Source organism: Sus scrofa, chromosome 5 (genome assembly GCF_000003025.6).
Source record: "Sus scrofa isolate TJ Tabasco breed Duroc chromosome 5, Sscrofa11.1, whole genome shotgun sequence".
NCBI classification, from domain to species: Eukaryota; Metazoa; Chordata; class Mammalia; order Artiodactyla; family Suidae; genus Sus; species Sus scrofa.
In genome coordinates, this window is record NC_010447.5 from 29352818 (window position 1) to 29373325 (window position 20508).

The 20508-nt window shown below is 44.6% G+C and overlaps 1 protein-coding gene across 1 annotated transcript; it reads left to right on the forward strand.

Annotated features, from left to right (window-relative positions):
- LOC106510322 lies at window positions 3470-4957 on the forward strand. The gene has a single exon (XM_013997693.2). The coding sequence runs from the start codon at window positions 3503-3505 to the stop codon at window positions 4241-4243; it is 741 nt and encodes a 246-aa protein (XP_013853147.2). The 5' UTR covers window positions 3470-3502; the 3' UTR covers window positions 4244-4957.

A 20508-nucleotide genomic window follows, 5' to 3' on the forward strand; every position in this document is an offset into this window, starting at 1 on the left:
TCATTTGTGTCATATTTTAGATTCTACGTATAAGTAATATCATATAGTATTTGTCTTTCTCTTTCTGACTTAGTTCGCTTACTCTGATAATCTCTAGGTCTACCCATGTGGCTGCAAATGGCATTATTTCATTCTTTTTTATAGCTGAATATATTCCACCGTATATGTACCATATCTTCTTTATCCATTCATCTGTTGATGGGCATTTAGGTGGTTTCCACATCTTGGCTATTGTGAGTAGTGCTACTGTGAAGGTAGATGTGCATGTATCTTTTTCAATTACAGTTTTGTTCTAACATATGCCCAGGAGTGAGATTGCAGGATCATACGGCAACTCCATTTTTAGATTTTTGAGGAACCTCCATACTGTTTTCCATAGCAGCTGCACCAACTTACATACCTACCAGCAGTGCAGAAGGGTTCTCTTTTCTCCACACTCTCTCCTACATTTTTTATTTGTAGACTCTTTAATGATGGCCATTCTGACCAGTGTGAGGTGGTACCTCATTGTAGTTTTGATTTGCATGAAATAATAATCTTATTGATATCTACCACTTAGAGCTGGGCAGCAGGCCAAATACTTCACATGGATTATCTCATTTAATCCTCACTATAACCCTTTGTGGTATTTTTTTCACCCTCATTTTATATCTGAAGAGGCTCTACAAAGATAAGCAACTGGATTAGGAGTCATATCAAATTGGATCTGTGCTTAGGTAGTAAGCTAGGTGAAGGCAGGGGCCAGCACTTCATTTCCATAGCACAGCATGGTGTGTGAGAAAACATTTGTTGAATAAATAATTTGAAAAATTCTACCAAAATGCTGCTTTCCACTGATTTTCTGGGGAGCACACTTTCCCCCAGTAGTTAGAGTGTGTTGTGTGGTTTACTCCACACATTCCTTTCTGCCCTGGTGACTCTGGGTGCTCACTGGTCAATGCTGGCTGCAGTTGGGTCTCGGGTATGGGCGGAGGCACCCAGGCAATGACTAATTGGCCAAGTGTCTAACCAAGAAGCCAAGTCCCATTTTAGTCCAGTCTTCTTTGGAATTTTAGGCAGGGAAATCATCTCTTGAGGCCATCCCATCCAGCCTGTTCCCAAAGTGACAGCAGATGCTTGTCCCAGCTGCCCTTTGTCCTGGTGCACAGTCCCTGGGGAGTGGTTTCGCTGCCCCTCTTCCAGGACACGGGTGGGATTAAATGGAGCTGTGAGGGGAGTTCTGAGCACATTTCCCAGGATGCCAGGAGGTAGTTCCTCTACCTTTATAATTCTTTTTTTTTTTTTTGTCTTTGTTGTTGTTGTTGTTGTTGCTATTTCTTGGGCCGCTCCCGCGGCATATGGAGGTTCCCAGGCTAGGGGTCGAATCGGAGCTGTAGCCATTGGCCTACGCCAGAGCCACAGCAACGTGGGATCCGAGCCGCGTCTGCAACCTACACCACAGCTCATGGCAACGCTGGATCGTTAACCCACTGGGCGAGGCCAGGGATCGAACCCGCAACCTCATGGTTCCTAGTCGGATTCGTTAACCACTGCGCCACGACGGGAACTCCTACCTTTATAATTCTAATGGAATAGGCAGAGACTCAAGAGCCCTTTAGTCTTCTAATTCCTATAGAAAAGGGAGGGACATGCTGGTTCTGCAGCAGGGTGGATGAAGAAAGACCTCAACATGCCCAGGTCCATAATAGAGTGTGGTCTTTATCCTAAGTCTGAGCTTTTAGATTCGAGGGAAATGCAAAGTTCCCATTGTGGCTCAGCGGGTTACGAACCTGACTAGTATACATGAGGATGTGGGTTCAATCCCTGACCTCGCTCAGTGGGTTAAGGATCTGGCATTGCTATGAACCACAATGTAGGTCACAGACGTGGCCATGGCTGTGGCTATGGTATAGGCTGGCAGCTACGTCTCTGATCTGATCCCTAGCCTGGAAACTTCCATGTGCCACAGGCGAGGCCCTAAAAAGCAAAAAATAAAATTAAAAAAGAAAGATTTGAGGGAGATGCAACCTTTTCCGTCTCTATTCACGTCTCCTTCTAGGGAAGCTCCTGGGTGGTAGCAGGGACTCTCCCTGAAGATGATCACTTCCCTGCCCAGAGCTTTGGCCGTAAAGACCTCAATGTGCAGGTGGTTGTTTTAAAATGGCCCAAGTTGATGCAAACTATTACATTTAGAATGAATAAGCAATAAGGTCCTGCTGCATAGCACAGGGAACTATATCCAATCATTTGTGATAGAACATGATAGAAGATAATATGAGAAAAAGGATGTATATATGTGTATGACTGGATCTCTTTGCTGTACAGTAGAAATTGACAGAACATAATAAATTAACTATAATGAAAACATTATAAAAGAAAAAAAATAAAATGGCCCAAGTTGTTTAGACATCTTTGGAAAATAAAAGCAAGCCAAGGAACACCCAAACTGGCATCATTTGGTTGATGGTAAAATGCTGGAAATGATGTGGTCTTGTGCTGTGTGTGTATTCATTGTTGGCAGTGAAGTTCTTATTTTGCAGGGTTTTTTTTTTTTTTGCCTTTTCTAGGGCCCCTCCTGAAGCATATGGAGGTTCCCAGGCTAGGGGTCGAATCGGAGCTGTAGCCACCGGCCTATGCCACAGCCACAGCAATGTGGGATCCAAACCGTGTCTGTGACCTACACCACAGCTCACAGCAACACCGGATCCTTAACCCACTGAGCAAGGCCAGGGATCGAACCCGCAACCTCATGGTTCCTAGTCGGATTTGTTAAACACTGAGCCATGACGGGAACTCCTGATTTTTTTTTTTAATTGTTATTTCCCCAATACATTTTTTTTCCTACTGTACAGCATGATGACCCAATTACACATACATGCACACATTGTGTTTTCACACATTATCATGCTTCATCATAAGGGACTAGACACAGTTCTCAGTGCTACACAGCAGGATCTCATTGCTAATCCATTCCAAAGGCAATAGTTTATATTGCAAGGGCATTTTACCCATCACATTCTGAGTCAGAGAAGCCTCTGTCCCAGTTTATGGAGCCATGGGTTGATGATGTGCCTGGTCAGGAGACAGCAGGCTTGCAGATAGGCTTGGGACTTCTGGCAGCAGTCTGGGACCAAAGGCATGATTCAACACCCTTCTCAGTGGCCTGTCTTCCTTGTGTTTATTCATTCCTGTGCATAGTATGCCCTTCCACCATCCTACTGCTTCTCATTATTCAGTCCCAGGGTTCAGCCTAGACTCCCATTTCTAGCAGCTTCTCACACAGGGGGTAGCCTCAGGAAGTAGGGTGGCCCATCCAGCTCCCCTGGCAGGCCAGTGTGTGACACCTTTTTAATCTTGCCTTATGAAGAGAGACCATTCTTATTCCTAACACTGTAAATTTAGAATAGGCTGGAAAGAGTGAGCCTGGGCCTCTAAACCGCTTCTTCTGCTCACATTTCCTATACAAACTGGGTTGGCATTTCTGCTTCCAGCCCCCTTGGGCTGGTGCCAAACCTTGGGCTTTATGCTCTGCATACGTGACCTGCTCCCTGGTCACATGTCTACTTCTACTGTTTTGTGTGTCCTTGTCTACAGTTTTAATATGGGACAGACGGTGACGACCCCTCTTAGTTTGACTCTCGACCATTGGACTGAAGTTAAATCCAGGGCTCATAATTTGTCAGTTCAGGTTAAGAAGGGACCTTGGCAGACTTTCTGTGTCTCTGAATGGCCGACATTCGATGTTGGATGGCCATCAGAGGGGACCTTTAATTCTGAGATTATCCTGGCTGTTAAAGCAATTATTTTTCAGACTGGACCCGGCTCTCATCCCAATCAGGAGCCCTATATCCTTACGTGGCAAGATTTGGCAGAGGATCCTCCGCCATGGGTTAAACCATGGCTGAATAAGCCAAGAAAGCCAGGTCCCCGAATTCTGGCTCTTGGAGAGAAAAACAAACACTCGGCTGAAAAAGTCAAGCCCTCTCCTCTATCTACCCCGAGATTAAAGAGCCGCCGGCTTGGCCAGAACCCCAATCTGTTCCCCCAACCCCTTATCCGGCACGGGGTGCTGCGAGGGGACCCTCTGCCCCTCCTGGAGCTCCGGCGATGGAGGGACCTGCTGCAGGGACTCGGAGCCGGAGGGGCGCCACCCCGGAGCGGACAGACGAGATCGCGACATTACCGCTGCGCACGACCCTCCCATACCGGGGGGCCAATTGCAGCCCCTCCAGTATTGGCCCTTTTCTTCTGCAGATCTCTATAATTGGAAAAACTAACCATCCCCCTTTCTCGGAGGATCCCCAACGCCTCACGGCGTTAGTGGAGTCCCTTATGTTCTCTCACCAGCCTACTTGGAATGATTGTCAGCAGCTGCTGCAGACACTCTTCACAACTGAGAAACGAGAGAGAATTCTGTTAGAGGCTAGAAAAAATGTTCCTGGGGCCGACGGGCGACCCACACAGTTGCAAAACGAAATTGACATGGGATTTCCCTTGACTCGCCCCGGTTAGGACTACAACACGGCAGAAGGTAGGGAGAGCTTGAAAATCTATCGCCAGGCTCTGGTGGCGGGTCTCCGAGGCGCCTCAAGACGGCCCACTAATTTGGCTAAGGTAAAAAAAGTGATGCAGGGACCAAATGAACCCCCCTCTGTTTTTCTTGAGAGGCTCTTGGAAGCCTTCAGGCGGTACACCCCTTTTGATCCCACCTCAGAGGCCCAAAAAGCCTCAATGGCTTTGGCCTTTATAGGACAGTCAGCCTTGGATATTAGAAAGAAGCTTCAGAGACTGGAAGGGTTACAGGAGGCTAAGTTACGTGATCTAGTGAAGGAGGCAGAGAAAGTGTATTACAAAAGGGAGACAGACGAAGAAAGGGAACAAAGAAAAGAGAGAGAAAGAGAGGAAAGGGAGGAAAGACGTAATAAACGGCAAGAGAAGAATTTGACTAAGATCTTGGCTGCAGTGGTTGAAGGAAAAAGCAATAGGGAAAGAGAGAGAGATTTTAGGAAAATTAGGTCAGGCCTTAGACAGTCAGGGAACCTGGACTATAGGACCCCACTCGACAAGGACCAATGTGCATATTGTAAAGAAAAAGGACACTGGGCAAGGGACTGCCCCAAGAAGGAAAACAAAGGACTGAAGGTCTTAGCTCTGAAAGAAGATAAAGACTAGAGAAGACGGGGTTCGGACCCCCTCCCCGAGCCCAGGGTAACTTTAAAGGTGGAGGGGCAACCAGTTGAGTTTCTGGTTGATACCGGAACAAAACATTCAGTGCTACTACAGCCATTAGGAAAACTAAAAGATAAAAAATCCTGGGTGATGGGTGCCACAGGACAACAACAGTATCCATGGACTACCCGAAGAACAGTTGACTTGGGAGTGGGACGGGTAACCCACTCGTTTCTGGTCATACCTGAGTGCCCAGCACCCCTCTTAGGTAGAGACTTATTGACCAAGATGGGAGCACAAATTTCTTTTGAACAAGGGAAACCAGAAGTGTCTGCAAATAACAAACCTATCACTGTGTTGACCCTCCAATTAGATGACGAATATCGACTATACTCTCCCCTAGTAAAGCCTGATCAAAATATACAATTCTGGTTGGAACAGTTTCCCCAAGCCTGGGCGGAAACCGCAGGGATGGGTTTGGCAAAGCAAGTTCCCCCACAAGTTATTCAGCTGAAGGCCAGTGCTACACCAGTGTCAGTCAGACAGTACCCCTTGAGTAAAGAAGCTCGAGAAGGAATTCGGCCACATGTTCAAAGATTAATTCAACAGGGCATCCTAGTTCCAGTCCAATCTCCCTGGAATACTCCCCTGCTACCGGTTAGAAAGCCTGGGACTAATGACTATCGACCAGTACAGGACTTGAGAGAGGTCAATAAACGGGTGCAGGATATACACCCAACAGTCCCAAACCCTTATAACCTCTTGTGTGCTCTCCCACCCCAACGGAGCTGGTATACAGTATTGGACTTAAAGGATGCCTTCTTCTGCCTGAGACTACATCCCACTAGCCAACCACTTTTTGCCTTCGAATGGAGAGACCCAGGTGCGGGAAGGACCGGGCAGCTCACTTGGACCCGACTGCCCCAAGAGTTCAAAAACTCCCCGACCATCTTTGACGAAGCCCTACACAGAGACCTGGCCAACTTCAGGATCCAACACCCCCAGGTGACCCTCCTCCAGTACGTGGATGACCTGCTTCTGGCGGGAGCCACCAAACAGGACTGCTTGGAAGGTACGAAGGCACTACTGCTGGAATTGTCTGACCTAGGCTACAGAGCCTCCGCTAAGAAGGCCCAGATTTGCAGGAGAGAGGTAACATACTTGGGGTACAGTTTGCGGGGGGGGCAGCGATGGCTGACGGAGGCACGGAAGAGAACTGTAGTCCAGATACCGGCCCCAACCACAGCCAAACAAGTGAGAGAGTTTTTGGGGACAGCTGGATTTTGCAGACTGTGGATCCCGGGGTTTGCGACCTTAGCAGCCCCACTCTACCCACTAACCAAAGAAAAAGGGGAATTCTCCTGGGCTCCTGAACACCAGAAGGCATTTGATGCTATCAAAAAGGCCCTGCTGAGCACACCTGCTCTGGCCCTCCCTGACGTAACTAAACCCTTTACCCTTTATGTGGACGAGCGTAAGGGAGTGGCCCGGGGAGTTTTAACCCAAACCCTAGGACCATGGAGAAGACCTGTTGCCTACTTGTCAAAGAAGCTCGATCCTGTAGCCAGTGGATGGCCCATATGCCTGAAGGCTATCGCAGCTGTGGCCATGCTGGTCAAGGACGCTGACAAATTGACTTTGGGACAGAATATAACGGTAATAGCCCCCCATGCATTGGAGAACATCGTTCGGCAACCCCCAGACCGATGGATGACCAACGCCCGCATGACCCACTATCAAAGCCTGCTTCTCACAGAGAGGGTCACGTTCGCTCCACCAGCCGCTCTCAACCCTGCCACTCTTCTGCCTGAAGAGACTGATGAACCAGTGACTCATGATTGCCATCAATTATTGATTGAGGAGACTGGGGTCCGCAAGGACCTTACAGACATACCGCTGACTGGAGAAGTGCTAACCTGGTTCACTGACGGAAGCAGCTATGTGGTGAAAGGTAAAAAGATGGCTGGGACGGCGGTGGTGGACGGGACCCGCACAATCTGGGCCAGCAGCCTGCCGGAAGGGACTTCAGCGCAAAAGGCTGAGCTCATGGCCCTCACACAAGCTTTGCGGCTGGCCAAAAGGAAATCCTGCCCCACAAAAAAGGGTTAAAATATGTCCAACAGATACATCGTCTAACCCACCTAGAAACTAAACACCTACAACAGTTGGTCAGAACATCCCCTTATCATGTTCTGAGGCTACCAGGAGTGGCTGACTTGGTGGTCAAACATTGTGTGCCCTGCCAGCTGGTTAATGCTAATCCTTCCAGAATACCTCCAGGGAAGAGACTAAAGGGAAGCCACCCAGGCGCTCACTGGGAAGTGGACTTCACTGAGGTAAAGCTGGCTAAATACGGAAACAAATACCTATTGGTTTTTGTAGACACCTTTTCAGGATAGGTAGAGGCTTATCCTACTAAAAAAGAGACTTCAACCGTGGTGGCTAAGAAAATACTGGAAAAAATTTTTCCAAGATTTGGAATACCTAAGGTAATAGGGTCAGACAATGGTCCAGCTTTTGTTGCCCAGGTAAGTCAGGGACTGGCCAAGATATTGGGGATTGATTAAAAACTGCATTGTGCATACAGACCCCGAAGCTCAGGACAGGTAGAGAGGATAAATAGAACCATTAAAGAGACCCTTACTAAATTGACCGCGGAGACTGGCATTAATGATTGGATAGCTCTCCTGCCCTTTGTGCTGTTTAGGGTTAGGAACACCCCTGGACAATATGGGTTGACCCCCTATAAATTGCTCTACGGGGGACCCCCCCCCATTGATAAAAGTTACTTCTGTACATAGTGCTGATACACTGCTTTCCCAGCCTTTGTTCTCCAGGCTCAAGGCACTTGAGTGGGTAAGACAACGAGCGTGGAGGCAACTCCGGGAGGCCTACTCAGGAGAAGGAGACTTGCAGATCCCACATCGTTTCCAAGTGGGAGATTCAGTCTACGTTAGACTAAGTGCAGTCCAGATCATGGTACTTAGACAACAGTACCAAAGCCCGTCTAGCAGGAAAGCTGGCCACTAGCTCTACCAGTTCTAAGATTAGAACTATTAACAAGAGAAGAAGTGGGGAATGAAAGGATGAAAATACAACCTAAGCTAATGAGAAGCTTAAAATTGTTCTGAATTCCAGAGTTTGTTCCTTATAGGTAAAAGGTTAGGTTTTTTGCTGTTTTAAAATATGTGGAAGTAAAATAGGCCCTGAGTACGTGTCTCTAGGCATGAAACTTCTTGAAACTATTTGAGATAACAAGAAAAGGGAGTTTCTAACTGCTTGTTCAGCTTCTGTAAAACTGCTTGCAAAAGATAAAAGGAGAGGAGGTTAATCTCTAAAGCAACCTCAAATTGGTTGCGCCATAAAGATGTTGAAACGTTGATACACATATCTTGGTGACAACATGTCTCCCCGAAACATGCACAAATGTGTAACTCCAAAACAATTTAAATTAATTGGTCCACGAAGCGCGGGCTTTGTTGTGAACCCCATAAAAGCTGTCCCGACTCCACACTCGCCGCCGCAGTCCTCTACCCCTGCGTGGTGTATGACTGTGGGCCCCAGTGCGCTTGGAATAAAAATCCTCTTGCTGTTTGCATCAAGACCGCTTCTCGTGAGTGATTAAGGGGAGTCGCCTCTTCCGAGCCTGGAGGTTCTTTTTGCTGGTCTTACACTACAATGCTATTTTGCTATGACCGTTTTTCTTCAAGCAATTCTTTTTTGTCCAGGTCACATCAGCTACCATCATACAGAAAACTCAACTCCCACCGATTTTTTTTTTGGGGGGGGGCATGCTCGTGGCATATGGAAGTTCCCAGGCTAGGGGTCAAATCGGAGCTACAGCGGCTGGCCCACACCACAGCTCATGGGAGTGCAGGAGCCTTAACCTACTAAGTGAGGCCAGAGATCGAACCCGCTTCCTCCTGGATACTCTGAGCCACGATGGGAACTCCCCTACTGGTTTTTATGATGTGACTGAGCGTGGGAATCCCATCTACCTCACCAGCTCAGTCTCCCCCGCCTTATTGCTTCCTGCAACCTACCAGTGTGTGTGGCCAGGAAAAGCTAGGCACCTTCCATCTGGTTTCCTTCTTTCTCATAGTTGCCACATGGCTAAACTGCTGCTGCTTTTACCTAACTCTGTCTTGGTTCTAACCACCTTCCTTATGGCTGGGGCGGCTGCTTCCGCAAGGTTCCCACCACACTGGATGTGTCCAGAAAGCACCCTGCCCCTTCCACCAAGCTGGGCCAAAAGTTACTGTCCTTCCAAATCAAGGTCGAAGGACATTTTTGTGTCCTAAAGTGACAGGTCTTTCAACCAACCTTAGAGCCAAAATAGAGCCAAAATATTACCTTGATAATGCAGTTTTATAACTAACTTGCTAAGACCTGACACAGAAAAAGTCCATCCCAAACACAGACTAAGTTCAGGTTCAGGACATGAGGCAAGATTGTTCAAGTATCTGGAGTCTGGGGTTCTCATGGTCAGCCCCCCAGTTTCCTTTTCCTTTTTCTCAGGGAGCCAGAGCCCTTGCATGGTTCAAACTTTTCTGGGTGGTCTTCCTTGGCACCCCGAGTACCTGCATGTATACAGAACTCTTGTCAGCAGCATTTTCATTCATATGAAGACCTGTTGAGGCCCATACTGATATTTTTCTAGGCCAGGCTCAGAAATATTACATTTTTGGAAACATAAAGATATTTGCTGTAGTTATGTTTTGGAGGCAAGAATGGTTTATTTTTTAAATGGTTTTATGTGTTTTCTACACTTTAAGAAAAGGGCAGAGTCAGAGTCAAAGAACAGCAGATGTTTACTGTTAAACCTGAAAACATTTCTCAATCCTGTTTACTGTCACTCCTCTCACTTAAGAATCTGTACAGTGAGAGTCACGTTTTCCAAGCCCTAACGTGTCTTAATTTTTTCCTCTTAGTCATTGCTTAAATTAACATCCGGAGGTGCTCTTTTAGAAAGCCTGGGATATATAAAGTGTGTCCCTTTCATTCTCTGTATTCTATGTCTTCTTGGACCCTGGCTCTCAGAGCTGAGCTCAAGTTCTTGGTCAAGCTGAACTATGCAGACAGAGCTCTTGGTTCCTCAGCTCTAAGGAGTAAATGCCAGCTTGACTCTCCAGCACCTACTAGGGGCTGGGACGGGAGTGGGTAGTGGCTGCAGCCACTGCAGTTGGGAAGACGGTAGGTTCTGCTGACCCTCACTTGACTGAGTCAATAGAACAAACATTGACAATCAAAGGGATACTCTTGATTGATGTATACTGATGAGAGTCATGGTGGAGGCTGCAGGACGTAGGGGGCAGGGGTGAAGATCCGAGTAGAAAGAGCTTGAAAACAGAATCAAATTTATTAGAGTTGCTGGTGGAGACGGTTCATAATTCAAAGTGTTTCTTTGGATCAGAGAGTCACGGGTCTCTTTTAAATTGAGCATTTAAAATTTTATTTTTTTATTTTTTTTTAGTTTTAAAAAAAAGAAACTAGCGGAGTCCCCCAAAATAAAAATTGGGCTTTGGCAGAAAACTGCTTCTTCTTGCCATCAGAGAGTCATGCGAGTCTCAGGAATGGCAAACATCTGTTTGATGGGCATCCCGACTTTGGCTTGGCAGAGATCTTAGCAGAAAGAGCATCATGATTTGATGTGTAGTTTTCACTTGTGATAGGAAGCGTGGTGGGTTGTAGTGCAGCCAAGCATTAAGAACGGAACAGCTATTCAATAAATATTTACTGAGTATCACTAAATGACTACGTGCCAGTTATTATGCTATGTGCTGGGGCTACGACAGTTACTAGGACACACCTAGGACCCAAATAGGTGTCACATAGACACTGGGATAAAAGGTCACAGTGTTTTGTCCTGAATATTCTGAGCTGTACTTGTGCAGCTTAGAATTTGGTAGGTAATTTCAATGCATGTAATACACACCACTGGGAGAGGCTAAGGCTAGTTCAAGATCAGGCATGTGATCTGCAGAGCCAGTTATATTTTTTTCTCTTGACCATTTACTCACTGGCGTATTAGCAGACCTTCCCTGAGTGGTTGTATTAAGATTAAAATTATAAAAAGAGTCTGAGACTCTGTTTGCTTCTGTAAACTTTTTATTAGATACTTTTTGGAATTCAGAATTCCACCTGAGCCATACTCGAGCTTCTGAGTTGGAGCCAGAAAGTCATTTATCTGATGCCCTGGACAACATGACTCTATCTAGATAAAATAATGGTTGGATACATAATATATTATGTAATACCCCCAGCAGGTACTGGGGCACTTTTTTTTTTTTAAAGAAGGGGTGCTATCTTTTAATAAAGCTTTTAAATATTTTTGCCACTAGGTAGAAGGTATGGATATTGATACCGATTGTGATAAAGACTATAAGTAACTTCACATCATTTCAGGTCAGGCATTGCTGCCAAATGAATCATGAAAAAGATTCTATTTTCAAAGATTTAAAAAAATTTCACAAGTAGATAAAGGAATGATGATGGGCTTACTGTATTGTGAAGATCATTCAGCATTGATGGCCCAAAGAATTTATTGCTTCATACAGACCCTGGAATAAAAGTTTTCAAATTGTGTTGCCCTGAGTACAGTCTACCTTTGCTGTGATTATTGCATCAGATTTCCTTAAAAAACACGTTTGACTCTTCCCTGCAAACAAGTTTAATCAGAGGAAGATCACTGCCACCATCCCAACGGAAGAACTTCTGCCACTCGTGTTTGGATCCTTTCCCCAGGCTTCAAGGTTGGCCTTCTGTTGGAATCACTCTGCTAGTTGACTTCTTGTGAGCCATCATGTGACGTGGGAAATAGAATTCCACCTGAGCCATACTCGAGCTTCTGAGTTGGAGCCAGGAAGTCATTTATCTGATGCCCTGGACAACATGAAGCCAACATTCTGGCCTGTGGCCCTCGTGGCATCAGCATCAGTGGCTGGATGGAGAGCAGGGGCAGGAGGGATTGAGGGCTGAAGAACCACAGTGGCCTTGTTTCTGTGTCGTGTGCACTCCAAACTTCTCCCAGCCCAGGACCTCTGTGCCCTGCTTCCTGGAACACACTTCCTTGTGAATCCTAAAGAACTAATTTCTTCTCATTTAGGCACCTCCTGTGATGGCCATTTCCTGACCCCCGATTTCGCGTTGTCCAATTCTAGTCACTCTTTATAATACTGCCCAATTTATTTTCTGTAAAGTACTTCTCTGAGATGACTCTTATTTGCTTATTTATTTACTTGTTCTTTATTTTTTTTTCTGCACAATGCAAAGTCCTTTCTGACTCATTGACAGGACTTTTGGTTCCTGGAGCAGTGCCTGGCATATGACAGGGCTCACTAAACCTTTGTGGGGTGCGTGAATGCCCCTTGCAGTGTCACCAGTTCCCCTACTTTATAGTGCCTCCCTCCTCCCCCATCTTAAGACCCCAGTGTCCCTTTTGTGACATATGTCCCAGAAGAAAAAGTATTGCAAATGTGGGAAACGTGATAGAGCATGAAGTGTGGTAGGATATTAAATTAGCTTCATAAACTGTGAATCATAAATCATGGTTCCATCTGTTTTGTGACAGAGTGAAAACAGCAAAATTTTCCACAAGATAGGAATTAAAAACAAAGAGAAGCCCCAAGTTTTGACTCATGGAGAGCCTGTTACTATTATTTTGGATCCTCCTCTCTCTCCCTCATTCCTCTGCAACCACTTCAGTCATGCTGTGCGTTTCTGAATAAGCCCAGGAATCTGCGTGTCATAGGCCTTGGTTTCTATCCCATAGCGCCATACCTAACACCTAGAAGCCATTCAAAAATGACTTGTTGGCTCTCAATGGTAAATCTCACTATTCCAGATTTATTCTTTTGTGTCAATTATGGTATTTTTTTCTAAAACGAACAAAACAAACGAAAAGATCCTTTGAACAGGTGACCTACAAAAGAAAGCCCATTTACAATCTCTTGTTGATTCAATGTCATTGATGGGTTATAGCGCGCAGAGTAGTTTTTTAAACATGAGTCATTTCTTGAGCAGAAGAGGTCGGGGTGGTCACAGGCAGCACAAGGGCACAGGTTGTCCTGAGAAGAGATGGGACATCAGCAGGAGACGGAGGAATGAAGAGTCACCAAGACAACTGGTTCATATTACAGTTTTGCCTGAGGCCAGCACTGATGAGGATGCTGTTCTGGGAGACTTGGTGCCTTTGAATTATGCCGATTGGCTAAATGTATGGTGGAGGCAGGAGGTCACCAGGACATCCTGGGACCAACCAAACCACAGTTTTATCTTGGGGAAATTGAATTAAAATGAACGTCAATACACAGATGACATTTCTGACAGGCTTCCCAAGAAACCGATGCTTCTGGAGAGGGCAAATGATGGGTGGTAGTGTAGTGGGCGGGTCTGCAGGGTTTTGTTCTCCTCTTGAGAACCCTTTCTAGATTTTTTTCCCATTTTTAATGTTTTATTGGTGTATACTTCCAATGTTTTCTAGAATTTTAATTTTTTCCCCATGACAGTGTATTGGTTTCACAATTACAAATTTTAAAAAATTAATATCTTGAAAAGATTTCGCTATATTAAAATGCTAGTTGAATAAAAATGAATATCACAGCAATTATAATAAAATAATACTAGGGGGACATCATGACAGAGTTCAAATCAATATATTCATATAAGAAGAACACCCTTGCATTTGTTAAAAAATAAAAGCAGTATTCATGTGCAGTTTTCAATCTTCCACGAAGAGGGCTGCTCTACCTTCTTTAGATATTATAGCAGCTCCAGAAGCAGACCAGGCAATGGTTTTAGAACATAGGCCCTCAGGCTTAAACTTCCCTGACATAAGGCCTCCTGCTCTACTTGTGACTCAGTTTCCCTTTCTCCCTCTCATTACCAATTTAGACTGTAGCCTTTCTGAGCATTTTGAATTGAAACCCTGCAAGACAAGAATTGACTGTCACTATGCAGTATGCAGGGTAGTCCTAAACTTATTTATTCCCCTGTACCTTTACCATAAAATGCAGTCACCTGAGGTCACATGCAAATGCATCTGATCTGAACGTTTCTAACACACAACTCCTGTTAAAAAAAAAATCCAAGTACTGCTTCCTTACGTTGATAGCACACTGAGTAGGTTTTCAAGCTCTCATATGCAGTCCTACTTCATCTCTAGGAAAGAAAGGGACTTTCGCGATCCCCTCCTATAATGGAAGAGCTGTTTAAGCCACAATTACACATAGAGAAAGGAGGTTTGCACCAAAGTATGAAGGTATCGTGATTTATAGCTGTTAGGGAGTAAAAGGTTTTTATTCCAATTATGATCTGCTTCTGGAACAGTATACCTTGCTTAGTCTAAAAGATGCAAAGCGAGTAGGGTGCTATAGTTTTACCCAAGCATTAGCTAAATGATTTGGATACTTGTAGTTTGTGTAAGAGAAGAATTGTGCAGAGTTACACTGATATTAGAGTTGCACCAAACAATTTGGATGGGGGCTACTTTTTCATTTTCTGCTCTCACAACTTAGAAAGGGCAGGGTGCTTTCCTGTGGGAGAACTCTAGGTGTGACCTTATTTGGAGCAGTGGGATGATCACAGAGACTGTTGAGGCATCTTCTGGCCTTGTGATTTTTTTCAGGGTCGACGCAGTTAATACTTATCAGATTGCCTTGTCATTGCAATAAGTTACAGCCCCTTCCCAATTACAAGAGTAATTGGTTGTGAAAAAACTCCTTGCAGGCAGACTTCTTGTAGGTAAAAAATGAAATATCCATTGAAATGATTAACATGATTACTTTAAAAATTAAAGTCTATGTGTATACATCCTTGCATCTTGGAAGAGAAATCTATCTGTCCACCAAGCATACGCTCTTTCCCCTTCACTGGGAGGCCTGTGCTCTGACACGTGGTGTGGGAGGGGAAGTGTCCAGAGAGGTGATGCCCAGACAGAAGCTATCTTTTCCAGTCCTTTGCCCGTGTGTGACCACATGACCGATCCTTGCCAATAAAAGTGAGCATCAGTATGTATCACTTCTGTTCTGGGGTTTTAAGAAGAGATATATATTTTCCAAGGTACTTTGCTCCAGGATTGCACTGGATACAGAGTACACTGAGCCTGGAGGGGCTGCTAGAGCCATAGAAAGCCTGGATCCCTGAATCATCATGTGGAGAAAAGCTTCAGGTCTGGAAGGTGTTCAGTCTACATTGGACTATCACAAAGCAAGGAAAAATCCCCTGTACTATGCAAAGCCATTGAAATTTGGAGTTTGTTTATCTCCTCGCTTGAAGGTCAGGAACTTTTTTCTCTAAAGACCCAGATAGTAAATATTTTAGGCTTCGTAGGACATATATGGTCTCTATCTTGTTCTTCTCCTCCTCCTCCTTCTTCTTGGTTGAGAAATGCTGTTCATTTGTTTTTTCAGTTTTTCTGAGGTATAAGTGACAAATGAAATTGTAAATTTAAAGTATACAACATGATGGTTTGATGTGTGTGTGTGTGCATGTATCTTCTTTAAGAAACTCTTTAAAAATGTAAAAATCAGAGGAGTTCCTGTTGTGCCTCAGTGGTTAACGAATCTGACAAGGAACCATGAGGTTTCAGGTTCAATCCCTGGCCTTGCTCAGTGGGTTAAGGATCTGGCGTGGCCGTGAGCTGTGGTGTAGTTTGCAGATGTGGCTCGGATCCTTTGTTGCTGTGGCTGTGGTATAGGCCGGCAGCTACAGCTCCGATTAGACCCCTAGCCTGGGAACTTCCACATGCGGTGGGTGTGGCCCTGGAATAGACAAAAAAAAAAAAAAAGTAAAAATCATTGTTAGCTCTCCAGCTGTACAAAACCAGTTGCAGGCTTAACGAGAATAAGCTTTGAATACAATACAAAACAACAAAAAGCCCACACAACAAAATAGTGTAAATGGTGCATGAGATATTACTACCATCGACCAGCAAACCACGGAGACTGGAGAGAAGACCTTTAGGCCACTCGGGCCAACCATTCTGCCATGAGGATAGCAGCATGTGCTTGTCCATTGTGGCACCCAGTTGCTCCCAAGGCACACAAAACCCAAACTGGTTCTCATACATGCAAAGAATGCCTCCAAAGTTGAAGTCGGTGCAGTATATCAAACTACTAGAAAAGTTAAAATCTCATAACCGAGTTGGCATACCTAAGGATATAAATGGATTATGGCTTCTTCCACTGTCTTGCCTTGTCATACAGCATACAATACTTCTTCCATCGCTCTTTATTCTTGGTCCCTTTGTTTCTGCTGGATCTGACTGGTGTCTTCAAACAGTAGGTCAAGATCAACTAGCAGATCTTGAAGATGGTAAGATTCCAAGATGGCATCTCCATTTCCCTGACCCGTCACCCCATCACAGCCCAGGTTTCCTGACAGGATGGTGGGGCTGCCAGGCTTGGCATCTTCGATTACCTCAGCCCTTGTTTCAGTCAGCGTGGAACCCAAGACCACTCAACTTTGAGGAGAGTTATCCAACAGTAAAATGAGCTAATACATGGTTCACTCTTCTGAAGAAACTCCCATGAAGATTTCAGAGAGTTTCCAATGGTGTGAGAAAAAGCTTGTGAAAGAATATTATATGAAAAGAACTGAATTGAAAATTACAAATTCAATATGATCCCAATTGTCTACAAACAAAGACTGTGGTATTCGTGGGTGGCGGATTATGAATGGTTGAAAAATAATTCTCTCCTGTGCTCTTTTGAAAGTATGTGCAAATGGGCCTGTGTTGTTTTTCAAAAGGACCAAGAAAATTAAAGGTGGTTCTTTCTACAAAGTCTTTGGAGAGCTCTGCTATGCAGAATGAGTGCTCTGCCCAAGTCTTGCCCTCTGAGAGTTCCTGCTTTGAGAGGCTCTAGGGGACCCTGAAGCCCATATTCAGATCAGGAGCAAGAAAGGGAAGAGGAGAGTGAATGACAGAGTTCTGAATATGAGTGGATGTAAGATTCGAATCAGCGGAAATCTGGAGATTCAGACCAAGCTTTGATGAGCTCTGTTTCTTCTCTTCCTGCGGGCATTCGACTTTGTTCACATGCAGTGTCTTATCCCCAAATATACTTTGTCCACTCTGGTTCTTCGCCATCCCCTTTCAACGCTCCCTAAGTCCTGACACAGGAAATGAAGCACAAAAGGCTTGCAGTCGAAGGCTGTCCTTCTTTCTCATTCTTGCCCTTCTAGGGTCAGAGCAGAAGCCTCCCTGTGCTGTTCTTGTGCCCACGCCCCCGCCCTCAACCCTCACAGTCCAGCCCTTTCCTGCTGCCCCTCATCTTTCTTGAGTGATCATTGTGGGGCTGTGCTTGCAATATCCCCACACAGGCCATCATATTGTTTGTGTACACGCATGTGTACACATGCATTCCCTAAAACCTTTGCTGGTATTCCACTGGGCATGTAGTTAAGAGGAATACTGGTTCATTCAGCCAGTCAGCAAATTGCTGTCTTCTTATGTCAGACATTACTCTAGGGGCCGGGATACATAAGAAGCCAGATGGAAAAAGTCCCTTCCCTCTTCAAACAGACTTTCACAGTAAGCAAATACATGTGTGCTGTAATGTAGCATAGTGATAAGGGCTATAAAGAAAAATCAGGCTGAGGAAGGGGCCAACGACCTGGGGTGGAAGGTGCCTTGAGATAGACTGGTCAGAGAAGGCATCTCTGGGGAAGCTCCGTTTTAGCAGGGACTTTGATGCAGTGCGGGAAAGAGCTGTGTGAAGTGTGGGGACAAGTGATCTGGTTGAGGGAACAGCAAGTGCAAAGGCCTTGATTCCTATTCTCAAGTTGCTCCCACTTTAGTGAAAGAGACAGAGAAGTAAACAGGTAATTGTAATATTATGAGATAGACGTTTTTCACTTAGTGTTTAAAACTAAGTTTTATGTCATTAAAAAATGTATGCTATCTATTGTCTATGCCCCTCAATAGAAAGTTCGTTCCATGAAGACAGAGATTTTTGCTTTTTTTTTTTGTTCTCAACCGTATCCCCAGGTCCTAAAACAGCTACAGGTGTATGGTAGATGCTCAATATCGTTTAAGTGAAGGAAAGAATCTCACACTTGCCCCTTTTCTCCCAGGTCCCCTCCTGAGAGGCAACCACTGTTATTAGACCCTGGAAGGAGTGTGTTATTTAAATGGATCACTCGAGGGATGGGGTGGGTCCAGGTGAGTCTCTGAGTGTGCCAGAAGGTGGAGGGTGCTGCCCCCTAGCTGTCACGTGAGCTGCAATAGGCCCTGGTCCTCTGAGGCTCATCAGGACCTGGGTGCCTTTCCTGCTTTTGGAGCAAAGGCGGTAATCAGGCAACTCTGGCTTAACCCTGCATCCTGAATTCAGGCTTCCCTGAGGACTTGGCACTTAGGAAAGAACATGCCCACTGTCCCACACAAGGAGGACCACTTCTTCAGCTTATGGTGTATCATACATAGGAGATTTGGCAGCACATATTCTTTTTGCATGTGAGTGTGCAAAGCCAGAGCTGGCACAGTTCTCAACACCATTGCTTTTGCAGCGGACTTGATGCACGATTCCTGAGTAGCGCCCTGGCCGGGGACCAAGCTCAGGAGCAGGATCTTAGTTCCCATCTCGGAAGAGACTTCTCAGAAATACTCAAGTATCAAATCATTTACATAGAGTGTCTGGGAGTCAAACTGAATTTTCTGTCATTTCCTTCATAGACAAACAAGGCAAGACTACCCCTGCATTTCATTCTTGGGGCCATTTACACTTTAACATATTAGGGAGAGAAGAAATCAATAATGACTATCTATTTTTCTTATTAGATTAATTAGAAAACCATGGTCCAGAAAATTTAAATGTGCCCAAGACCACACAGCTAGTAAGAGAGTGGTTACTTAATTCGTTTAAAAAAAAAAAAAAAGAGCAGGATTCCTTGCCTGGAAGCACATCTCCCAAAAGGCAGTTCCATTCTGATTCCTGCAAGGCCAAGGCCCCCTTCAGATTTCATTTTGTCTCTTTAAGTCCTTTGGGTCAAGTGATTACATCTTAGTATTCTGAATACCCACCGCGAAGCCTAGCCCTACACACAATAATTGTTAATAAGTGGAAGGAAAAACTTAGCCACTGAGACTTTGTGAGTTAGAATTAATCTATTGATTATTTTCCCCTCATCCTGCAAGAGCATATTTGCCAATTATAACAGTTACCATGACTTCGCCCTCTCCCTTAATGGCTGCTGAATTCGTCCACTTGCTCAGTCCACGATCTGTGGAGCCATCCTTGACTCTTATTAACATTTTTTAAAATTAAAACATGGTTGATTTACAATGTTCTATCAGTTTCTGCTGTATAGCAAAGTGACCCAGTCATACGGGTCAAATATATATATATATATATATATATATATATATATATATACACATATACACATTCTTTTAAAGAATATAAATTCTTTTAAAGAATATTACTAAATTCTTTTAAAGAATATAATTAAAAGAATATATATAAACATTCTTTTTCTCATGCTATCTTCCATCAGGTTCTACTCCAAGAGATTGGACTTAGTTCCCTGTGCTGTATGGTAGGAACCCATTGCTTATCCATTCTAACTGTAAGAGTTTGTATCTACCAACCCCAAACTCCCTGTCCATCCCACTCCCTACCCCCTGGCAACCACAAGTCTGCTCTCTATGTCTTTGATCTGCTCTGTTTTGTAGATAGGATCATTTGTGCTATCTTTGACTCTTTTTTCTCTTCTCATACCTTACATCCAATATACCATCAAATTCTACTGTTTCTCCCTCAAGAGGTTTCGTGCTATAATTCTCACGTCTCCCCAGCTACCACCGTGGTACACACCACCATCAGCTCCTCGCTATATCACTGCTCTAGCTTCCTTATGGCCCATAGGCTTCTGCCCTTGCTCTCTGCACTGTGTTCCCTGAACAGCTAGAGCAAATCCTATAAAAACATGTCAGATCATGTGACTCTTACCTGGTTTGTGCTCCCTTCCCCTCCTCCATCCTGGAATCCATCCCTCCCACCCCTAGTTTTATGGAGATAAAATTGACATATACATTGTATAAGTTTAAGACGTACGACATAATAATTTTATACATGTATCCACTGCAAAATGACTGCAGTTAACATCCATCACCTCACATAGTTCACGTATTTTTTTATGATGAAAACATTTAATATTCACTCTCCTGGCAACTTTCAAATATATAACACGAGTATTAACTATAGTCCCCATGTTGTACATTATATCCATAGAACTTATTTATCTTGTAACTGGTGGTTTGTACCTTTTGAATGCTTTCACCCATTTCCCACATCCCAACCCTCCACCTCAGGGCACCACCAATCTGTTCTTTGTTTCTATGAGTTTTGTTTTTTTAGATTC